This window comes from Sinohyriopsis cumingii, chromosome 5 (assembly GCF_028554795.1).
Source record: "Sinohyriopsis cumingii isolate HCF-2022 chromosome 5, ASM2855479v2, whole genome shotgun sequence".
NCBI classification, from domain to species: Eukaryota; Metazoa; Mollusca; class Bivalvia; order Unionida; family Unionidae; genus Sinohyriopsis; species Sinohyriopsis cumingii.
In genome coordinates, this window is record NC_142965.1 from 5,135,316 (window position 1) to 5,152,045 (window position 16,730).

Sequence of the window (16,730 nt, forward strand, 5' to 3'; positions counted from 1 at the left end):
CCATGTAATGTACCAGTTGATGGACAGGCAAAAACTACTATGTGTAATATATAGACCGGCAAAGACTGTACTGTAGGTAATTATCATGTAAATGTTTCATTGGATGGACAGGTAAACATTACTATAGGTAATTACCATGTAATGTACCAGTTGATGGACAGGCAAAAACTACTGTGTGTAATATATGGACAGGCAAAGACTGTACTGTAGGTAATTATCATGTAAATGTTTCATTGGATGGATAGGTAAACATTACTATAGGTAATTACCATGTAATATACCAGTTGATGGACAGGCAAAAACTACCGTGTGTAATATATGGACAGGCAAAGACTGTACTATATGTAACTGTCATGTAAATATTTCATTGGATGGACATGGAAAAACTTCTTTAGGTAATTATCACATAAATGTTCCAGTCAATGGAAACACTACAATTTATAATTATCATGTAAATTAACCAGTGGATGGACAGGCAAAAATTTACTTTATGCAGTTATCATGTAAATGTTCCATTGGATGGACAAATAGAAACTGTAATATAGGTAATTATCATGTAAATATGCCAGTATATATACAGGAAAAACTGTACTATGTGTAATATATGGACAAGCAAAGACCACTGTAGGCAGTTGATATATAAATTTTCCAGTGGATGGACACACAATGACTGTAATTGCCATGTACATGTCCCAGTGGATGGGCAGGCAATGACTAATTGCCATGTACATGTCCCAGTGAATGGACACACAGTGACTGTAATTGCCATGTACATGTCCCAGTGGATGGACACACAATGACTGTAATTGCCATGTACATGTCCCAGTGGATGGGCAGGCAATGACTGTAATTGCCATGTACATGTCCCATTGGATGGACACACAAAGACTGTAATTGTCATGTACATGTTCCAGTGGATAGGCAGGCAAAGTATGTACTATACGCAGTTATGTAAATTTCTAACCTGCTTCTCCTTTTCTTTTTATAAATATTTTAAATATTTTTCTCTCCAAATACATCAGTAAACACATATTATGGATGTATTCTGAAGGGTCAGTGTCATTTAGGAGCTTGAAGTGTCACTGTCATTGAGGAGCTAACAACTTTGAAAATTATTGTCTTTATTTAAATAGTACATGTCACTTATTGCTTTAGATCATATGGAAATATTTATAGGATAGAATAATTCATTTTTTTTTCAATGCTTTGAATAAAATCTTGTCAAATAACATAGAGGAAACTTTGTTTTCAGCATTGAAACAAATATGTCTGCCTTTTGAATATTGAAAAATGTAAAGTGAATATTTTCGTAATATATGAAACCCCTGCATGATATTCCTCATGCCATGGTGTCGTTAATATTATCATAAATAATGGACATTGTACATGACTGTGTACATGATATTCCTCATGTGATTGTGTCGTTAATATTATTATAAATAATGGACATTGTACATGACTGTGTACATGACATTGCTCATGACATGGTGTCATTAATGGACATTGTACATGACTGTGTACATGACATTCCTCATGACATGGTGCCATTAATGGACATTGTACATGACTGTGTACATGACTGTGTACAATCTATACATGTGTATGAGAAGCCCAATACAACTGCAAACAACATAAACTCAGCTCTGCTGGTACATAATGCACTGATAGATCATGTGTTAGTTAGGTCCAACCAGTAAAATTAACAATATAGACCCTGATCTGCTGGTGCATTATGCAGTTGTAGATTAGAATATATACTGTTTGTTAGGATAACCAACAGAACAAGCAACATAGACCCTGATCTGCTTCTCCATAATAATAGATCATAGACCCTGACCTGTCTGTATTGTGCACTGCACCTTTATATACATTATCTTCATATAATGATATGTCACATAGCTATTTAAATGTAATAATGTGTCACATATCTATGTAAGTGTAATAATGTGTTACATAGCTGTGTAAATGTAATGATGTGTCACATAACTGTGTAAATGTGATGATGTATCACATATCTATGTAAGTGTAATAATGTGTCACATAACTGTGTAAATGTAATGTGTCACATAGCTGTGTAAATGTTATGATGTGTCACATATCTATGTAAGTGTAATACTATGTCATGTAGTTGTGTAAATGTAATGGTGTGTCATGTAGCTGTGTCAATGTAAAGATGTATCATATAGCTATGTAAGTGTAATGTGTCACACAGCTGTCTAAGTGTAATGATGTGTCACATAGCTATCTTAGTGTAATGATGTGTCACATAACTGTTTAAGTTTAATTCTGTGTCACATAGATGTGTCAGTGTAATAATTTGTCACATAGCTGTGTAAGCATAATGGTGTGCTAGATAGCTGTGTAAGTGTGATGCCTAAGGTTAAAAGTATCAAATGCAATTTATTTCACTGGACATTTTTCAGTGATTCATTGAATAAAAGGTGGAATTCTGCAGGTTTAATTTTATTTAATGGCTACCAGTTTTCTTTGTTTTGCAGCTGTCACAAACCACAGATGTTTAGACTCAACAAAAAGGGATTCATTGGTTAAGACCACAGACGATTCTTCTCAAATGCGTGAATTTTATTACCGTCCAAACATTGTCAATTTTTGGCAAACCTCATATATTGATATCCATGAAAATACATCAACTCACATTACAGTATTACTCGCTTACAAGTTGAGTCCAGCAGCAAACTGCACAGACCCTGATTTGCCATTGCATAATGTGCTGGCAGGTCTGGGTCTGTGTAGTTTATTGGGAATAACCTGTGGAACAAACAACACAGACCCTGATCTGCTGGCATGTTATGTTATGAAAGATCAGAGTTTATGTTATTTGCAGTTCAACTCAACTTATGTATGAGCATATATGGTATTTTGTCATACGCTTTTCACAGAATCTTACATTTGTGTTATTCATGTTGAAATGAGCCCTTATCTTAGAGCCCCCTTTAGTCAACCCAAACTTGTAAAATAGTCAGTGATAATATTGTGATGTCATAAAATTATACTCGTGTAATATTTCAGATTACGATGAATGTACAGGAGTCAGTCCATGCCAAAATGGAGGGACATGTGAAAATCGTGATGGGTCCTACAACTGTATCTGTCCTGTAGGATGGATGGGACGCACATGTGATCTAGGTAAAAGTTGAAAGTTCTTTTTCTTCCCACTAATCATTTTGATGCGCCTGTGAATGATGATGCATTATTATCACTTTTTAATGGTAATCATGAGAGGGGAGATAAAAATTGGTTACTGTGTTCAAATGAAACTTTGAAGAAATACAAAGAAACCTGATTTTAGTGACTTTTGCTGTGTTTTACCAACTGTTATTTAGAACTGAAATTGTTGTTCACAGATTGAATTTATTTTATAAATGTACGGTCAAGACTGACCACCTGATGACCAGTTGCAATGATTTCTATGCAGAATATGTATTTCAGTACAGCTATGAATGACTGCATCACAATACCAGATATAGATTTTACTGAACTTTATGTAATTATATTGAGACGAATACATGCAATACTTTAAAAAGAACTTTGAATAAAGAATAAGTACATGTACAGTTATTGTGGGTATATTTCCCTTTTAAACCTAGTTAAATTCTGACTTAGAAAAACTGACCTTCCTGCACTGACCTGTTATGAGAGACCACCTGTCTTGAGAAACTGCTCTTTGTTGGTGGAAGAGGTGGTCTCTCAAGACAGGTTTTAAATTTTTTGTGTATATGCAAGGCTGAAATTTGTTCCCAGATATGCTAGAAGTTTCTGTTTCATCTGCATATGTAGACAGCAATATAATAAAATCTGTTCCCAGATGAATCATTTCTTTTCATGAAACGAAATGTTTCCAAGGAGGAAAACAGTTCTGACAAATTACTATACACAATGCTTGCATGACATGTTTAGTTTTCTGATGCAAGTTACACTAACAGGTCAAAATCAGACTTGACCATTATACCAGAGCTGTTCACATTTGGTGGAAAAATAACAATTATATCAATTGACTATTCACTCTTCTTAGTGGACAAATAACAAATATGCAATTAACTTAGTCTCAGTGGAAAAAATAATCATTATACCAATTAACTCTTCACTCTCAGTAGAAAAATAACAAAATATATTAAAGCATAGTTGTATCTAATTGACTTGGTTTGTATGTGAGATAAATCAAAGCTTCACACATGGATATTAAAGGACAAAAGACATTTGATCATTAGCTGCCAAAGTACAGAAGAGTACCAGTAATGTTGGTATCAGTATCTTTGTCAGCACATGTAGACAGCATGTTACAGTTTGTGTTCCAGTTTGTGTTACCGTTTGTGGTTAAGTTTGTGCTACAGTTTGTGTTACAGTTGTTACAGTTTGTGTTACAGTTACAGTTTGTGCTCATGTTTGTGTTACAGTTACAGTTAAAGTTTGTGGTCAAGTTTGTGTTACAGTTGTTACAGTTTGTGTTACAGTTTGCGTTACAGTTTGTGTTAAAGTTTGGATATTTGCTCATATAAGGGAAATTTGCATTTAAAGTCCACAGCTTGTGTTTATTAGTACATGCTTGACCTTATTTAATATTTTAATATTTTTTATCCAATTTTATTTCTTAAGTGACTTTGTTTACTATAAACATTTGGTCACTAAATGATGCAGGTTATGACTTCCTCAGAATATTTTGGTTGAGTCGTCCTGCAGATCTGAGTACAACATTATCGCCTCAATAGTGGGACAGTAAGACCTACATTTTATGCATTAATTACTTGGAGCTATATCATGGTATTATGTTCCTCTCCATGGATATTCTGTGGTATTTAAGACACCATCATTCTCAAATTAGGTCAGTGTGAGCAATTTTTCATCCTTTATTATCTTTATGCAAAGCTATGTGCACCATGCAGTATTGATTGAACAGGTAAATATATATTTTTTATTCATAAAGAAAAGCAATCATGCAAAATGGCCTATTGAAATAAGGTTTAAATGTTACCCTACACACCTACATTTTGCTAAAAATTCCAATAAAAATAATAAGTAGATTATCTCCCCAAAGACATTTGTGATGCTAAACTTTTAGTATGAAAAAATATTGACAAAGTATATATATATATTGCCATGCAGGTTATGACTTCCTCAGAAATTGTGAAAAATATGGCATTTGTGTACAGACAACATACAATGTATTCTGACAGCTTTTGGTTTGAGAAAAGTTATGGCTGACATAGTTAAGAATAATCCAGCCATGACTTAAAAAGTAATTCTAACAATGTGTTCATGATGTCTTCTACATTATTTTTACTACAATAAAAGGTTGCTTCAAAATGTTGGATTTTTATCAAGTCTTTAAAAATAGAGGCACACACAAGTATTAATTAGATATGAGAAGTGTCTCAGTGGTTAAGGTGCAAGTTTCACAAACAGATGGGTTCAGGTTTAATTCTGATTATTCCAGAATAGCTACTATGGCATATCTTTGGGCAACATACATTGCTTGCCTTGGTGTAATGCAATCTTCAAAGTGTTGTTGTGCCGTAAGACATGAAACCAATATTTTATATTTTTATGAAATGTATTTTCTGAATAATGGTATATACCTTGAGATAATTGTAGTGACATATTGTATTATTCAAAATCCCATGAGATAATTGCAGTGACATATTGAATAATTCAAATGCCATGAGATAATTCCAGGGACATATTGTATCATTAAAGAAGTCAAAGGAACACAAGTATGAGATTCATCACCCAATGGTAAGGTTTTTGGCAGGACACAGCCATAGTCTCTTATAGCATTGTTAAATGTTCAGCCACAATGTGTCAAGTTATGCTTTTATGTGACAGAGCTAAGTGTCAGGACACAATGTGTCAAGTTATGCTTTTATGTGATATAGCTAAGTGTCAGGCCACAATGTGTCAATTTATGCTTTTTTGTGATATAGATAAGTGTCAGGCCACAGTGTGTCAAGTTATGCTTTTATGTGATATAGCTAAGTGTCAGGCCACAATGTGTCAAGTTATGCTTTTATGTGATATAGATAAGTGTCAGGCCACAATGTGTCAATTTATGCTTTTATGTGGTATAGCTAAGTGTCAGGCCACAATGTGTAAATTTTATGCTTTTATGTGATATAGATAAGTGTCAGGTTGCAATGTGTCAATTTATGCTTTTATGTGATACATCTAACTGTCAGACCACAATGTGTCAATTTATGTTTTCATGTGATATAGCTAAGTGTCAGGCGACAGTATGTCAATTTATGCTTTAAGGTGATATAGCTAAGTGTCAGGCCACAGTGTGTCAGGTCATATTGTCATTGGCACTGCTAAGTGTCAGGACACACTGTGTCAAGTCATAATGTTATGTGGCATTGCTAAGGGTTCAGCCACAATGTGTCAGTTTATGCTTTTATGTGATATAGCTAAGTGTTGGGCCACAATGTGTCAAGTCATAATGTTATTTGGCATTGCTAAGTGTGAGGCCACAGTGTTTCAAATCATGTTATGTGGCATTACCAAGTGTGAAGGCCACAATGTATCTAGTTGCATAGCTATATAGCATGGCTAAGTGTTAGGCTACAATGTGTCAAGCTACAATGCTCAGTGTCTAATCACATTACTTTATGTCATTGCTAAGTGTTAGGCCAATATAAACAGTTGTTGTGACAAGATAGCATAGAGATAATAAAATTAAATGTAATCTGATGTTTGTAACTATTTTGAACATAATACTTGGAAATGAAAATTCTGAATTCCTGTGTAATTTCAGATCGTAATGAGTGTGAAATGGACAAACCCTGTAAAAATGGAGGGACATGTATTAATAATCATGGGGCATACACATGTTCCTGTCCAAGAGGAAGGACGGGCAAGAACTGTGAAAATGGTTAGTGTGGGGAAAAACCAGTATCCATGGTTAATGTGGGAAAAACCTGTATCCTTAGTTAGTGTGGGAAAAACTTATATCCTCATCACACCAGCATTTATATATGGTACAACTAATTTTCTTTCCCATGTAACCCTCTGTGAGCTGAAAGGGGTGTAAAAATCACATTGCACCCTCCTGTACTCCATAATACATGCAAGCTGAGGGAGGTATAACAGTCTTATTACACCCTCCTGTGTATGCAGACCTATGGGGGTAGAATAGACCCGTTGTATTCAAATTTAATATATGATCTTCACATTGTTTTGAATCACCGTGTGATACGACCATTAATTATGAAAGTATAATATAGTGTTGAAAATATAAAACAACCTTATGATGCAGTATAAGAAATCTGTGATAATATTTAAATTTGTGAATAAAAGAGGATTTCTATGTAATAATCTATATGCTTTCTTTGCCTGAATCTAAATCATCTTCTCATAGTTTATGCGTCAAAAAGTTCATTGACTTCAATTTTAGGTAGCTCTCGTAGTGTTAGATTTTTCCATTCTTTAGTGCGTTCAACCACAAATACTTTTATCCTGACATGCTAAATGAATGGAAATTTAGTTTATACATATTCAGAATTTATTGCTATTTTTCAGATGTCAATGAGTGTTTGGAAAATCCATGTGCAAATAATGGAACCTGTCAGAATAATGATGGTTCCTTTACCTGTATCTGCGTAAAAGGATTCACAGGACCTTTCTGTCAGATAGGCAGGTCTTTTTCTTTCCCCCTCTTCTTTCACACATACTCTTTGTGTAATATTTATCTTAAATGACAACAGCTCCTTTAGCTCTGTCTGAAAGGGTTTACATGGCCTTTTTCTCAGTTAGGTTAGTACAAACCTGTTTTACTCAGTTTTAATAAGATAGTATAATTTTCTTCACATGGTGAAGTTTATATTATTCAAGTAATTCAGAGAAATTCCTCATGAAGGGATAAAGGACAACATTTGTCAAATACAGCTTTCATGAATGCCATACCAATAAATTAATAGTTTTTTTTAATTTGCTGATAATGAAAAGCATCAAAAGTACCTTGGTAAAAGACATCCTGGAAACCATAAGAATCATTAATATATTGTTGCTTTTTCTCATATAAGTTTTTTTGGCTTTACCAATACCATTTGTTGGCACCTTAATTGGTATATTGAGTATAGCTTCTGTTCTTTCTGCAGATTGATCTTTGTTCTTTAATACAGATGCCATTTTATCTCATGTCAGAGAAATTAGAAAATATGCACATGCATAATAAATAACATAACAACAATCTTAGTAGTTTACAACAGTTTTTAGACATGGTAATTGATCAGGAGCTGGTCACTGCCATGTAATGAAAGGAAATCTTAAATATTTTATCTTGACAGTTTTGTGTCTATAGGTGTAAGGACACTGAAAATATTTTTTTTTTACATTCATGGGATACACAAATATTTTTTCTTGTCCTGAGACTCACCATCATCACAGTACAATTTAAAATACAGTGATTTCATGGTTCACACTTGTAAAGCTATAATATAATTGACAGTATTGTAACTTTATTTTGTCACACCTGTAAGACAATAAAATAACTTTTGATAAAGTGACTTTATAGTTGTTCACACCTGTACGACTATAATACAGTTAAAAATCCACACCTATAAGGCCATAATAAATATTATAGTAGTTCATACCTGTCAGAAATTCACACCTATAAGACCATAATAAAATTGAAAATATAGTGACATCTTATAGTAGTTTATACCTGTCAGAAGTTTACACCTGTAAGATTATAATACAGTTGAACCTTATTTATCATAAATTTATTTTAGAGACACCAAAAATGTTAAGATAAATTGGAATACTGAAGATTTGATATCAAATCTCTGCATTTACCAGATACTAATATTGAATTCAACTGCAAACTAAATATGGGGGGGTGGGGTAGGTGGGTGCTGCATGAAACATGATCATAAAATTACAATATACTAAAGAAAGAAAAATAATCTTCTTCACACAATACTGAATTATAATGTTTTCTCTTTAGCAGTAAAGTTTGCATGTTTATCCATTTATTTGTTTCAGATGTTGATGAATGTTTGACACTGATGCCCTGTAGAAATGGCAGCACTTGTATCAACTTCTATGGTGATTACACCTGCCAGTGTGAAATAGGATGGACTGGTGACATGTGTGAAATAGGTATGTGAATTTGTAAATTTGGCAGTAGAAACAAGATTAATATTGTTAAAATTGTAACTAAGGCGCAAGATTGTAAATTTGGCAATTTGTACAAGACAGTAAATTTGCAGTTTGTATAAGATTTTAAATTTGGAATTGTGAACAAGATTGTTAATTTGGCAATTTGTACAGAATTATAAATTTGGCGATTTGTGCAAGATTGTAAATTTGGCAGTGTGTGCAAGATTGTAAATTTGGCAATTTGTGCAAGATTGTAATTTGGCAGTTTGTACAAGATTGTAAATTTGGCAGTTTAAACAAGATTGTAAATTTGGCAGTTTGTACAAGATTGTAATTTGGCAGTTTGTACAAGATTGTAAATTTGGCAGATTGTACGAGATTGTAAATTTAGCAGTTTGTACAAGATTGTAAATTTGGTAATAAATACAAGATGATAATCTTGATATGTTTCTATCTTATTAAACTTGCTAGCAGAATATTTACATTAAGATTTGATTTAGAAAGCACAGTACTTAAATAAATATTACTACAGTAGGGTTGTAAAATGCAGAAATTACATGTTGAAAATATGCTTAAATTGTTTAACATAATGATGCTAAATACATTATTTATGATTGTCAATATTTTAACATTGATTGTATACCTATATGTTTGTTCATGGTACCTCTGTGATACTGTAAACAAAACTCATCTACATGCCTGATTTTTATAATCTGGATGCTTCGGACATTGATCAAACTTGATATATAAGTTCATAATATAAAGATACTATTTTTTTTATTGTAGATATTAATGAATGTCAGTACAAGCCATGTTTGAATGGTGCAACTTGTACAAATTCTCCTGGGTCCTTCAGATGTTCATGTCCGACTGGATGGACAGGGAAACTCTGTCAGATAGGTTGGTATATAGGTCAATAATAAATATTATAACTTAAAAAGAAAACACTTAGCTAATGTGCTGCAGTTGAGAAACCCTTAACAAAAGAATGTGTCACAGTTAAACCTGTATTGAGAGACCAACTGTCTTGAGATACCAGGTTCTCGATGCACATATTTATTGATTATATGGTGTTATAGTCTGTCATGAGTGACCACCTATTTTGAGAGACAATTATTTTCTGGCAGAAGGGTCAGTCTTTCCAAAAAGGTTGTACTGTATTTGTAAATAGTTACATGTTTGAAAGAGTGTATTTCATATTTCTCCATATTATTTTCTTGTTCTGACAAATACAGTGAATACAAGTTTGACTATATTTACTCCAGATTGATATAATGCCATGTATAGTTAGGCCTGAAGATGTATATCATATCAAAATAGAATTATTTCTGTTTTTACCAGTCAGGATATCATTTCAAGCAACATACTACTTGTTTAAGATTAAAAAAATTATTACAGTATGTTCCCTAGGTATTTGTATCCATATACTCGAATCATATAATCCAAGAACATAATTTTTTTTAAACTAATAGTTATGGTTTGAGTGTTTTGAAAACTCATTGTTAACAATATGGAAGGTTCATTTGAGAACATGCTTTGATTAAACTTGATATGTAAGCTTATGAGAAGAAGATTTGAAATGATATTGAATAGTGCTGAAATGGTCTTTTATCTTATTAACTGATGTTGTTAGCAAATATTATGTAGACTGTGTACATGGTCTTAACTTGTGGGCCAAAACTTTATTTCTAGCATGTGGAAACATTTGGTTTACTTGAATATTATGATGCATCCTTCATCATATGTTAAAAAATGATATGATAGTACGATTTACAAAATATTAGACTTGAAAAATATCTTGAATAATTGTTAGCATGATAATTGCAATTAATATTCAGTCCTTAATCAAAAATAGTGCTCTAGAAGGATTCTATTTAAAATCAAAGTCAAATGACCTAAAGAAATAAACAGTCAATCTTGTGTTTGAATGATCAGCTAATCTAAATAGCACTGTATGATTGGATGTATACCATTATTGAGTTTTTGCTGAGAATTCTCTATTTTTCATGTGGGTAAAAATTACCAACCTCAGCTTTAAAAAGCCAATTAATAAAGGACACATTCTATGTAAAGAATAAACTTCTTCCTGAATCCATGAATTTTTAAAGGCCCAATGAATAAAGGGACTATGCCAAGAACTGACTTTTTCCTGAACCATAAATTAAAGACCCAATCAACTAAGAATCATTCTATGCAAAAATTAAACTTCTTCCTGAATCCATGAATTTAAAGGCTCACTCTACAAAGGACCGTTCTATGCAAAGAATAGACTGCTTCCTGAGTCCTTAAATTTAACAGCTCACTCAACAAAGGACCATTCTATGCAAAGAATAAACTGCTTCCTGAATCCATGAATTTAAATGCTTACTTTACATAGGACCTTTTTATGCAAAGAATAGATTGCTTCCTAAATCCATGAATTTATAGGCTCAATGAACAAGTGCCATTCATTAAGGGGGTGCTTACCAGTTATTATGTACTTTTGAGAGAGTGACATATGTAAGGTAAAGTTGTTTGCATTTAAAACATGCACAATGGAGAGAATGTTGGGATACCTCCATGCTACATTAATGTAATGTGGATGATATTTCTTTGGATATTGTACTTTTGGAAATTGTACATGATCTAAGCATACTGCTAACTAAAATGACTGCTCCCTTGTGTTAAAAAATCATCTTGAATTAGTCTAAAGTACACTATCTTTAGCACCTATTAAAATAGGGAAAATGAATTTTGCCAGACTAGACAGTATCAGCTTCTGAAAGTGCAATAAATGAATTACCAAATATATAAAATATAAAAAGTTATCAGCTCTTTTTTATACAATTTGCCTCTGAAGTTCAGGAAGTGAAAATGACCAAGTGGAGCTAGCACTTTTCTGAAAGGTGCACATCTGGAGTAAGGCCAAGCTGTATACTCTATAACCCATATTACACCCATCAATCATAAACCAAAATAAAGGGAATTAAAGGTTCTTTGAATTATACCTAGATATACAAGGTCTTTTTTAAATAGCCAGTATACCCAGTGAGGAAAGCCGGAGAAATTCTTTTTCTTTAAAATTCTAACCCTATGCAAAATGTGAAACTGTAGCGTGCCACCTCAGTTGAAATAGTACGCAGCTTCCAGAATCCATAATTTATAGGTCAATATATATTCATTCTATGGAAAGAATAGGTTCCTTCATAAATCTTTGAATGAAAGGTCAAGTGAACAATGGACTGTTCTTTAGAAAGAAATGTGTGTGATTTAGATTTTTAACATAGCTTAAACAATTTTAGTCATATCACTACGATGTCTGCAGTGTGGCAGTTTATAGTGATGTCTAGCACTGGGGCATCATGCCGAAGACATGTAGCATGATGTCCCACCCAGTCACATTATCCTGACACCAGGCCGACCAGTCCTAACACTAACATCTTAATGCTGAGCGCCAAGTGAGGCAGCTGTTAGTACCATTTTTATAAGTCTTTGGTATGACTCAGCTTGAGTTTGAACCCATGACCTCCTGTATCAGAGGCTGACACTCTAACCACTTAGGCCATTGGAGTGGTCCATTCCTGACTCTAGGAATTAAAGATCCAGTAGAACAGGAAGAATTCCAGTTATCTCCCTTATGCCAGTAAACAGTTATCATTTAATGGAAAGAATCAGCTCTCATCTGAATGTGTGAAATTAGGTTGTGGTGACAAATTTTGCTTTTTGCAAAACTTTAATTTACAGATAAGTAAAATTATGAAGTTCTAAATTAATTTTGACTTCTGTATATACTTGCTTATAAGTCAAGTCCAACTGCAGTAATCCATCGCATAATGCACCAACAGATCTGGGTCTGTGCAGTTTTTTAGAAGTAATTAGTACAATAAACAGCATAGACCCAGATCTTCTGCTGCAGTATGCAGTGACAGACCAGGTGTATATTGTTTGCAGTTGGACTGGACTTATAAGCAGGTATAAATGGTATCCTTGTCATTTCATATTAAAGTCTCAGACTCATTTAATAATGAGTAACACATTTGCATATTAATGACAGATCATGTTATTTCATTTGCATATTGCTGACAGGCCATGTTATTTTATCTGCATTAATGACAGATCATGTTATTTCATTTGCATATTGCTGACAGGCCATGTTATTTTATCTGCATTAATGACAGATCATGTTATTTTATTTGCATATTACTGACAGGCTATGTTATTTTATCTGCATTAATGACAGATCATGTAATTTTATTTGCATATTACTGACAGGCCATGTTATTTTATCTGCATTAATGACAGAACATGTTATTTTATTTGTATATTACTGACAGGCCATGTTATTTTATCTGCATTTATGACAGAACATGTTATTTTCTACAGATGAAGATGAATGTGAGAGAATGCCCTGCAAGAATGATGGGACATGTGTAAACACTGTGGGCTCCTTTAGATGTCGCTGTCTCATGGAGTGGACTGGACCTAATTGTGATAAAGGTATTACATTAGTTAATGGCGATTCTAATGTGTGAAAAATCACTTGATTAGAACAGTTACAGAAAAGAAGAAATCCACATATCTGACATGAAACTTTTTCTCGTTACAATGTATAGAGAAAAATAGGTGTTTATCTTGCACAGTAGATACCATTGTTAAAAGCAGGTGTTTCCAATATTAATGCTATGGAATGTAGTAAATAACTCTTTTGGAGATGTGTGTTTCCAACATTAATGCTGGATATGATACAGTATAGATTCACAGTATCATTGCATGAGTACACAGCCAATAGTTAGGCAAGATGCTTGCATGCTGTAATACTTGTTCAACAGATTAATATCAGTGTACACAGTCAATGGTTAAGTGAGATGCCCAGTTTCTGCAGTACTAGGTCAACAGATTGCATCAGTGTAAACAGCCTAGAGCTAAACAACACACTTGTGTATTGCAATGCTCTGTCAGCAGAGTGCAGTTGGTGCAGATATGAGCCAATGGTTAACACATTAACCCCTGGAGGTTTTTGTCATTTTCGCCTGAAATTCCATTAGGAAACACATTTTGAAAGCTATTGCTGAATACATCCTAATACATCAACTTTCAGGTGATTTTCCAATAACCTAATGCCTAGTTGTGTTAGAAACATCATTTTTCAGTGGCTATTTGACTCGTGCATGAGCAGAAGGGTAAAAGTTGGAGTTCTTTTTTTTTTTTGCTTAACGGACCCATTATTTTCATATCGAGACCACTCTTTATTCCAAATGCCCATCTCATCCTACTTTTTGCAAAAATTCATTGGTATGTTTGCAGTTCATACCAGTCTGCCTTAAATCTGAGACCAAAAAGTATAAAATCTGGACAAAGAATTGGATTCTGACCACAGGCAAAGTTTGGGTGGAAAAAATCGGGTCCAAAACATGAGGTTTTTCCCTCTGTATTTTGTAGTGCAACTAGGACTTCCAGATTATTTGGCATCATTATAGAGCTACATCTGTTATCTTTCTATCATACCACCCACTTTAGTGTATCATATATGACCTTGACGCTACAGAGCTCGGCAATAGGCTACTACCTCCTGCCACGTAAACTCGTCGCAGGGGTTAATGAGTTAACAAGGATTTTTTAATTTTTCTACAAATCATTATGGAATGGCTAAATTTGTAATTTATGTGCAATGTCGATGCACAAGTGATTAAATATGCAAGGAATATTCAAATTTGGTGACGTCATCAAAATGCACCCATTAAAACAATTAACCCCTGTAGGTTTTTGTCATTTTCGCCTGAAATTCGAGTAGGAAACACATTTTGAAAGCTGTTGCTGAATACATCTTAATACATCAACTTCCAGGTGATTTTCAAATAACCTAATGCCTAGTTGTGTTAGAAACATCGTTTTTCATTGGCTATTTGGCTCGTGCATGAGCAGAATGATTAAAGGTGGAGTTCTTTTTTTTTTTTTTGCTTAACGGACCCATTATTTTCATATCGAGACCACTCTTTTTTCCAAATGCCTATCTTATCCTACTTTTTGCAAAGGTTCGTCAGTCTGTTTGCAGTTCATAGTGGTCTGCCTTAGATCTGAGACCAAAATGTCTAAAATCCGGACACAAAATTGGATTCCGACCACACGCAAAATTTGGGTGGAAATAAATCGTGTCCAAAAAATGAGTTTTTTCCCTCTGTATTTTGTAGTGCAAATAGAACTTCCAGATTATTTGATATCATTGTAGAGCTACATCGGTCTAACTTTCTATAATACCACCCACTTTAGTGTATCTTACATGACCTTGACGCTACAGAGCTAGGCAGTAGGCTACTACCTCCTGCCACGTAAACTCATTGGCAGGGGTTAATGAGTTAAGTGAGACCCTAGTGCACTGTAGTATCAGGTCAACAAATTGGAATCAGTGGAAGAAGCCAATAGTTAAACCAGGCACTCTGTTATCCAGACACTCTGTATTACTAGGTCAGCAGAATACAATTAGTGTACATGAATGAATTCTGTTTTTCATGTTAGAATAAAATTAATGAAATAAAAGAGGTATATTTCAAAATTAAGAGGTATCCATTTCATAATATAAATGCTGTGATATCACTATTTTTCATGATGGTTCCAATTTTAATGGGTATATTAATTTTGGTGAATCTTGAACTTGCCACAAAAAAAACAATAAATTTCAAGTCTTATGTGAAAACAATAGAACCACCCTCCTGATCCACAATGTTCAGTATAGTGTGACCCCGCCATAACGTGATAACGCAAATTCAGATATAACGTGGTCATGGTGTGGCTCCTGAAATTTTTGTATAGTCATTCGCACATGACATTTATTTTTCTTCCAAGTATGTGAAATAGTGTATAAAACTTTTATGATCATTTTTGGGAAGAGATCGCGTATGAATTTGAATATAATACGATTGTGGTGTGGTTCCTGAAATTTTAATACTTGTACGTGTATTTTTCTCGTACGAGGAAAAAAATGATTTTTAGTACAAGAAGTAGCGTGTAAAACATTTATTATCATTCTGGGGAAGAGTTCACTTACGAATTTTAATATAATACGATCGTGGCATAGCTTCTGAAATTTAACAATTTCACCAGGTTCTTGAAGTGTTATGCCAAAATAAACATTATTGGAAATGTTACTTATTACTGATCTATGAGTAAAGCCAGCAAGTCATCTTTGTGATTGTCTACAATTAATTCTGCATACAATCACTGCACAAACAATAGCCAACATGTCTTTCTTCTTTAACTGCATACACAACCAAGGAGCAGATAATGTGGTGTTTTATAAAAGATTCACGATTTAATAAACATTAAACAAAAAACAAAAGCCACCAACATGTTTTCTGGGCTTGGCGGTGTTTTTAGATGCAAGCAGTTGACCAGTAAATAATGTCCGCTTTATTAGCTGGAAATTGAAAGGGTATGAAATTGTACATGCGCTCAGCTTTAAAATTTTTATAAAAGTGACTCATGCCAATTGCAGGCCTACTGCACTTAGTTCTCTGGTTTTCCATGTGTATGGTGTTTGTTTAGGAACTCATTATTAATTTCCTGTGTTATTTTACCATTATGGAAAAGCAAGTTCACAAACGCAAGTCGTTCTCTGCACTTTGCGCAATAGTTAGCATAGTAGT

The 16,730-nt window shown here is 33.7% G+C and overlaps 1 protein-coding gene across 1 annotated transcript in view; it reads left to right on the forward strand.

The window, feature by feature from the left end:
• The window catches only part of LOC149798563 (uncharacterized), a 258,625-nt gene that overhangs the window by 93,188 nt on the left and 148,707 nt on the right, over positions 1-16,730 (forward strand). The window contains exons 37-42 of the mRNA XM_089957207.1: positions 3,031-3,147; positions 6,767-6,883; positions 7,531-7,644; positions 8,995-9,111; positions 9,898-10,011; positions 13,474-13,587. Of these exons, the coding sequence (XP_089813333.1) occupies positions 3,031-3,147; positions 6,767-6,883; positions 7,531-7,644; positions 8,995-9,111; positions 9,898-10,011; positions 13,474-13,587 (693 nt within the window). The remainder of the gene's footprint in view (positions 1-3,030; positions 3,148-6,766; positions 6,884-7,530; positions 7,645-8,994; positions 9,112-9,897; positions 10,012-13,473; positions 13,588-16,730) is intronic.